Raw genomic sequence first — 7,550 nt, forward strand, 5'->3', positions numbered from 1 at the left:
GGGGAGGGGCCTGTTGCCGTGGTTCCCAAATGTCTTTGCCAGAGGCGGAATTGCCCCGCCCTTGCCGGTCCGGGCTAAGTAATCTGCTCGGGTTTGCTCTCCGGAGCTTTTGTTCCCTGCGAGCTTTCCGTACAGCTTTGGAGGCGGAGAGTGAAAATGGCGGCCTCCCAGTCTCCGCCCCGGAGGAGCCGAGAACTCGGGGTCCCGCTCCTCAGCGAGCCCCCAGAGAAAAGCCATCAGTCACTCCCGTCTCCCCGGTCTCCGGCCGCACTCCGCGCTCACCCGGCCTGTGACCGCGCCTTTCTATCCGGCACCCGACCCCGGGTGGAGTCTCCAAACCCAGCAGATCCCCGCGGTGCGCTCCCGCACCTCTCCTCCTGGGGGAAGAAGGTGAGTCTCCCCGGATCTGCCGCTTGTTGGGTCCCCGCTGGAGGAGCAGTGGCCCGACTGTGCCGCGGATCACGGTCTATGACAACCCCGAGCTGAGAGCCCGCGCCTGGGCTCCGTCTCTGCAGCCGGCTTCCCTGCTCCGATCCCTGGGAGCTCTGCCGCACTCAGGCCCCCCCGGTCTGTCTGTGACCCCGAGGGTCCTGAGACCACACTGTCCCGCGAGGGTTCCACCCCCCACTTCGCCACCAGAGTGACGTCCCTCAGCGGAGCAGACTCTAAAAGTCCCGATTCTGTGCTCCGCGGCTCTATCACTTGCCAGAAGCGGCCGACGGAGGCCCCTCCCCCGCCGTCTATCCTCCCGAATAAGGCCTCGGATTCACTTCTCCGCTCGTCCTACCTTCCAGAAAGTGGTCGCTTTTCTGTTCAGAGAGTTGTTGCTATTCTTTTCTTCGATCTCCTGCTGAGTTTGTAGGTGTTCAGAATGGTTTGATCCCCTATCCAGCTGAATTCCTGGGACCAGACGAAATCCCGGTCTCCTACTCCTCCGCCAGCTTGCTCCGCCCCCCCTCAAATAATTTTTGATAACAAGGTACAGTGGTTATCTTTTACATGTTTTATGTCTTGTACCTTTTTCTTTTGAAAAATTTAATCCCCACCTTGTTTGTGGGTGTGTACATATACATATGTATTCTATTGATTTATTGCTATATCTTTTCAGTGAAGAAGTTATACTTTAATTGCAAGTACTCTTGATTAAACATAACTATTGAATTATGAAATAATTCACCTCACTATGTGACACTTGGAAAACTCAGAATGTATTAAAAGAGAAGAAAAAGAAAAATAGAGAAAAATAAGGAAGGAAAACTAGCCATGAATTAATTCTCACCCTAGAGCAGCTCCGGGAAAAGCTCTGGTATGTTTACCTCCAATCAATGCCACCTCTACGACTGGTGTTTCTAGACTCACCAGTTTGTCCCAGCCCCCAGTTTGCACATGGGCACGTCCACTGCCAACTCGCAGCCTCCCTCCTCCATCACGGTCTGCTCTCCCAGGCTGTCCCCCTTCGCTTCATCTCTCCCTAGCCTCTAAGTGCTGGGTTCATGGGATTCCATCCAGGGGCCTCTGTTCTTCCGTAGCAACATTTCCCTGCATAATCTCATCTACTGCTGTTTCAAATGCCACCTTCATGTTGAAGACTCCTCTGTGTTTACATGTCCAGGCAGACATCCCCAGGCTCACATCAGCAAGTGTCTCCTCAGCATTTGCTCCTAAGTAAGTGGCAGTTCAAACTCGGCAGTTGTCCATTCTCATGCTCCCACAAACCTGTTCAGCCTGAACTTGTCACTTCTCAACCAAAGTCAACTGCAGATTTTTCTAGTGTTGAGGACAAATGTTTGGTGTGATGGGTGATTCTTCTCTCTCCCACAGCTCCCTCCAAGCAGGAAGCCCCTTGCTTCTGGCCCGTGTATCCAGCATCTGAGCACTTTGACCTTCTTGATCATCACACTAGTAAGAGCGGCCGTGGTCTCTCTCCCTTTCAACTTTGTATTGAAGTATAACATAAATAAATACAACTGTACCAATCCCAAGGACAGCTCACTGAATTATCTCAGAGTGAGTGCACACCAGGACCCCCACTCAAGTTCAGGAAATAGGACTTTTCAGTCCCCAGAAATTGATTAGGGGCTCGTGCCCCTCCCCGTTGCTAGCCTCCCATCCCCTCCCCAAGTTACCACTCTTGATTTCTAACACTGGAGATGGGTTTTGAACTTTATATAAACATAATCATTAAAATATATTGCTGGTGTCTGGCTTCTTTTGCTTGACATTCTAGTTGTGAGGTTTATCTTTGTTGTCACATGTCGCTGTGATTTGTTCCTTCTTATCACTACATAATATTGCATCGAATGTTTATATCGCAATTTGTTTATTCACTCTATCGTTGGTGGGTGTTTGGATTATCTCCAATTTCAGACTGTTATGAATTATACTGCTGTGAATATTCTTGTCCAAATATTTGCACGTGTGTCCTTGCTCTGAGGGCATGTGTCTCTGGAGCGAAGCTGCTGACGCACGGTGGCGTTCAACGTTTGTCAAGAGTGTCAGGCGGTTTTCAGACCTGCTGTGTGCGTATCTCTGCCCCTCTGCTGGTAGGAGTTCTTTATATATTCTGAATATAACTCTTTTTTCTGGTTCTAAGTGCTCCAAATATTTTCTTCCATGCTCCTTTAAATTGTTTCCTCTCTTGCTGTTGTCTCTCTGTGAACACAGTTCTTAATTTTAATATAGTTTGACTAATAAATCACTTCCTTTATGTTTAGTGTTCATATGTCTTGTTAAATGTTTCCTAACCCAGCCTGAAGATATTTCCCAGGATTGTCCTCCAGATCTTCATTTTTTCCACCTTTCCTATTTTAATCTACTTCTACTTAGGATATATTTTGTGTATGCCATTTTATCATAGGATGAGTGTCCAAGGATGGTTCACTGTGTGTTCTCCCTTCTTTCCCATCACTTGGTCTGTCTACCTCCAAGCATATGTTTTACTGTCTTCATGTTAGATGGCAGCTTCATAGAAAGTCTACCAAGTGCCTTTTCTTTATGCCTCTTCTTCAGAATTGTCTTATCTACTCTTGGCATTTTCATATAAATTTCAGATTTAAAAAAATTACAACATACACAAGCACAAGTCCTGATGGCATATTAATTGATAATTCACTGAATCTACAGATTTATTTGGGAATAGTTGACATCTTTACAACGTTGAGTCTCCCTCCATTTATTTTATTTTATTTTTCCAAGGGGAGCAGACGCAGCTGCCTTATTAGGGGCCGTGGGCCAGCTGACTTCAGTCAGAGGCCACGCACCTGATGTTGGTGTCGCCGTCGGCCGCCAGGTAGTTGACGGCCTCCAGGTTGAGGTGGTCAGGGGACTTGGGTGTGCATTCTTCTGGCAGCTTAAGGGTCAGGTCGGCCTGGCCGAAGGAGCGGCACACCCGCGTGACAGCTGCTGGCTGGGGGAGAGGCATGCTCCGCGGCTCGGCACGCCGGGCCCGGTCACCCTGGCTGTCACACACGGCGGTGCCGGCGTCCCCGTACACGTCAAGGCCAGGGTTGGCACGTGGGCACAGGTTGGAGCTGTCTTTGCCCCAGCTCAGCTCAGGGCTCTCAGCTTCACAAGCACTCTGAGGTGCTTCCCGGGTGGGAGATTCAGACCACAAGCCACGACCGAGGACAGGAAGGTGCTCCGGCAGGCTGTGGGACCTGCGGCCAGAAGACTCCACCAGAGAGATCGCCCTCCATTTAGCGTTTAACTAAACACATAACTTTATTAATTTCCTGATTAGTGGCCATGCATACATTTTGTAGATTTCTTCTATGTATTTAACATTTTGTGGTATTTTGGGATGCTATTCTATTTTCTGTTCTGTCTTATAGAAATAAAATTAGTTTTAAAACACTTTTTTTGGATTTCCACATATAGCCTGTCTTCTGCATATAATGACAATGCATGTTTTCAATCTGGTCATCATATCTGAGTTACCTTTTATTGCCTTTTTGAGTTGCCTGGGATTTCCAGGACAATGCTGGGCGTTGATATGACTGTTGCCATCATGGCTTTCGAGTTTTCGACTTCTCACCGACAGGAGTAATGCTTGTGGTGGGTGTTCTGTCTTTCTTTCCTGATGACATCCTTTAACATATTATATACTTCCTTTGATCTGTTGTTTGCTAAAAGGTTTTCTTTATCATGTATGAATGTTGACTTTCATGAAATATTTGCCTCCATCTTTTGGGAGATTATGTACATTTTCTCAAAAGCCAGGGAATCTAGCAGGGCCCCTCATCTATGGCAGGTCATGGACTCCAAATTTTGTGCCAAATGATGAAAAAAAATACTAACAAAAGCTTGTCCAAAGACCTTCTACAGCGGAACTTTGGACAGACCAACCCACAAGCCTGTGGAAAGCTTGCTGAGTCACATCATCTTGGCATCCGCGGTGCCCCGGGGAAGAGGCGGCCGCCCGGGGCCCACAGGTACTCAGTGTCTCGGAGGGTCTCTGATCTCTTCATGCACATGCATATACAGAGTTCTGGTCTAGTTCTTTGTCTCTCCCCCATCTTTCTGAGCAAGGGAATTAGTGTACCCATGTAAAACCATCCCATTGCCTTGGAATACAGTTACACACTTCTTTCTCTTCTGTTGAGGTTCATTTCATGTAATTTCTACACTTTAATTTTTTGCTACAGATATATTTTATCTGTGAATTTATAAGGAACTGTAAAATTTCAAAATACCTCATTCTATTCTGTAGAGACAATAATCATCATTGAGCTAGCAAAGACAGGAATTTCTTTGATGAAATGTCCTGTGAATAAATATGATTTTAATCATAAATTTATTCTACATAAATCAGCATGATGGCATTCCTGTCCCTTTAGCTCAGTAAGAAATTAGTAAGAAGAGAGCAGGACCTGAATTTTGGGAATTTGCGTGAATCCTGATTCTGCCATGTCTTTGTTTCTGATCCGTAAACTATGGAGAATAATGACTGAATCACAAGGTTTGTTTCAAAGAATAAATGAGAAAAAGGTTTTCAATGTGAATGGTATAAATATTTTAAAATGGGGTGTTCCAAAATATTTTGCTTGGACCTGAGTTAGTAGGATATACAAAGGGTTCATCATTGATTTCGGAATAGAATTGTTCCCATGACACAGGAAGGGATTACATGTTCAAATGTTTTTCTCTGTTAAGGCTTCCGTGTTATATATGAGAACGAATTGAGAAGCCAACTCTGCAGGGGCTTGCAACGTATTAAATCGATGGGTTTGGTGTGTTCTCCTCAGAGCTGGTGAAGCCGCTGAACACAGTCACTCTCTGCCCAGCTTCCTGGGGCGTCCCTGCGGGTGAGGGCCTGGGGCAAGGAACTCAAACTCTAGGAGAGCAAGTTTTCTAGGATGAAAAAGAAAGCCAGAGGACAGAGATATTTTCCTCGTTTCTCTAATGTTAGACTTTTGCTATGAGTTTTTTTTTTTTTTTTTAATTTTGGGGAAGTAGTGCAATTAAAGAAAGAAACCATTTTGCCAAATGTTTAAAAAATGCAGTATCTCTGCTTAGATATTTTTATGCTCAGATATTAACACTCGATTCAAGGTGACAGGATACATCTTTTGACTCCTCTTCAGTTAATGAATCAGATACTATGGAGCCCGAGGGCTGGGGGTGGGCTTCCTGAATCTCCTGAATGTCTGTTGACCTAAGTCTCCAAGTGTTTGGATGTTTGCAACATGACCAAGGAAACATTCGGTCCAAACCCAAGCCATAATATATTCAACTGATCAAAGGCTGAATGAAAAGAATTGGTGTTTTCATTATTTGTCCATTCCACAAATAGTACTTGAACGCCCACATGTCCCAGGCGCTGAGCTAAGTGTAGGGTTTGGAGGAGACGCCCCGTCACTGCCGGTGGGACTGGGTCTTCGGGGCGCACAGACACGGGATTGCCTTCCTGTGAAGCAATGCTGGGACCTGGAAGCCTGAGGGAGCCCCTCGGTCTGTCCTGGAAGGAGCCGCCGAAGGCTCCCTGCGGGGATTTAGGTTCGGAGGAACAGGAGTCCGCCACGCCGCAGCCTGCAGCTCAGCTCACCTCTGCCGCCGTCCTGCTGATTTGCCCGCGTGTTCCCAGCGCCGCGCTCATCACTCGCCTCTCCCTCCCCTTGTGAAGCTCGGCGCAAAGGCCCCGGGATTCAGCAGGCGAGAGCGGAGTGAGGACAAAGCCTCTCGTAGACTGTGAGTCGTCCAGGGACCGACCGCCTCCGCTTGGCTGTGCCCTCGGCATCTGGCCCCATGCCTGCGCCCTCAGCTGCGCCTCACGCTCACTGCACAGTGGGGTCACACATCTCACACGCACGCACACACACACACACACACACGCAGAAATGGCGCTCCCATTCCAAACCATAATTCTAACCGTGTGGCAGCATGGCAGGTGGAAGGTGCGTGAGACCCACTGGGAACTCGGACTGATGTCTGGCGGCTTCTCCACCGCCCGCTGCGAGACCAGGGCCGGCTCCTCAAAGTCGTAGGCTTCAGTTTCTTTCAATACAAGGGGGCTGGTACTACTCACCCTGCAGTGTTGTTAAGAGGACTGAAAATGTCCTTGTTTGAAAAACCGCTCTGCATGACACCTGGTCTGAAGAAGCAGCCAAGCAAATGGTGATATAATAATATGGTCATCATTACTAACGACGTTCGCACGAGCACCGGCAGCCCCCACCACCCTTCTCGCTTCTCCACCAGGGAAAACGAAGTTGTCTCATGAAAAATCAAACAGTGATTTCACAGGCTGTGGAGACAAAATGAGCGGTGTTCACAGCAGTGGCTTACCACCTACTCACGTCCGGCTTTGGGCAAATGCTTTAACCTCCCTGAACCTCAGTCTCCCCATCTGTGAAATGGGGAGACTAACACTTAATCGAAGGGATTCATTCTGGACCAAATGAGGTTACCTAAGAGCAGGTCCTGACATGGTGATCACCTGATGGGAAGCATGCAGGTTTTCCCTCTGTTCCCACACGTGTAGGAACCGTGTTACAAACACCGCAAGAGGAGATCCAAACACAGGGACACAGACAGAAACACGCCAATGTTTCACCATGATGGCCACACCAGAAATATGTCGTATGTTTGGGAATAACGTGGGAGCAATGAAGGCGGGACCCCGGCGTTGCAGTTTGGGGTACCCACAGCCTCAGCTGGGCCTCCCGGGGCCTTCTCTGCCTTCACAAGGACAGCAAATGGCCCCTTCCTGTCAACAAGATAATGAGCATGGCCGGGATGCACGGCCTTCAGCACTTCCTAAATGTTTGTTGAATGAACGCGGGTACTATCTAAACTACTATCAAAGTGTACTCAGTTGTCAAAACAACCCTGTGATTCTGGGAATAGTCATGGAGGGATTTCCCTGGAAGCTCTCAGAAAGCCCAGAGAGAGAGGAAGAGAGCAAAAACATGCCTCTGATCAAGTACAATTCACCAGCTTCGGTCAAATTGAAGATCAGAAGAAATGTGTGTGTCACCTGATCAGTTCTGAGTATTGAGGGAGGAAAGAACAAGTTTTGGCAAATGGGCAAAACGTGTGGCTGTGTGAGCTCA

At 47.8% G+C, this 7,550-nt stretch overlaps 1 protein-coding gene across 1 annotated transcript; it reads right to left on the reverse strand.

Moving 5' to 3' along the window:
• Positions 1–3,241: 3,241 nt before the first annotated feature.
• LOC116648202 (galectin-1-like) lies at positions 3,242–6,245 on the reverse strand. Its single transcript, XM_032430053.1, has 2 exons — positions 6,208–6,245; positions 3,242–3,656 (listed from the first exon to the last, which is right to left on the reverse strand). Exons 1-2 carry the CDS (start codon positions 6,243–6,245, stop codon positions 3,242–3,244), a joined length of 453 nt encoding a protein of 150 aa, XP_032285944.1.
• Between the last annotated feature and the right edge of the window lie 1,305 nt (positions 6,246–7,550).

The sequence above is a fragment of the Phoca vitulina genome, unplaced genomic scaffold, assembly GCF_004348235.1.
Source record: "Phoca vitulina isolate PV1807 unplaced genomic scaffold, GSC_HSeal_1.0 scaffold42, whole genome shotgun sequence".
Lineage (NCBI taxonomy): Eukaryota > Metazoa > Chordata > Mammalia > Carnivora > Phocidae > Phoca > Phoca vitulina.

Coding starts and splice junctions, on each gene's coding strand:
- LOC116648202 (XM_032430053.1), bottom strand. CDS start 6,245: ATGGGGCCAGATGCCGAGGGCACAGCCAAGCGGAGGCG. Junction 3,657..6,207: donor GGCACAGCCAAGCGGAGGCG/GTCGGTCCCTGG, acceptor TTCTGGCCGCAG/GTCCCACAGCCTGCCGGAGC.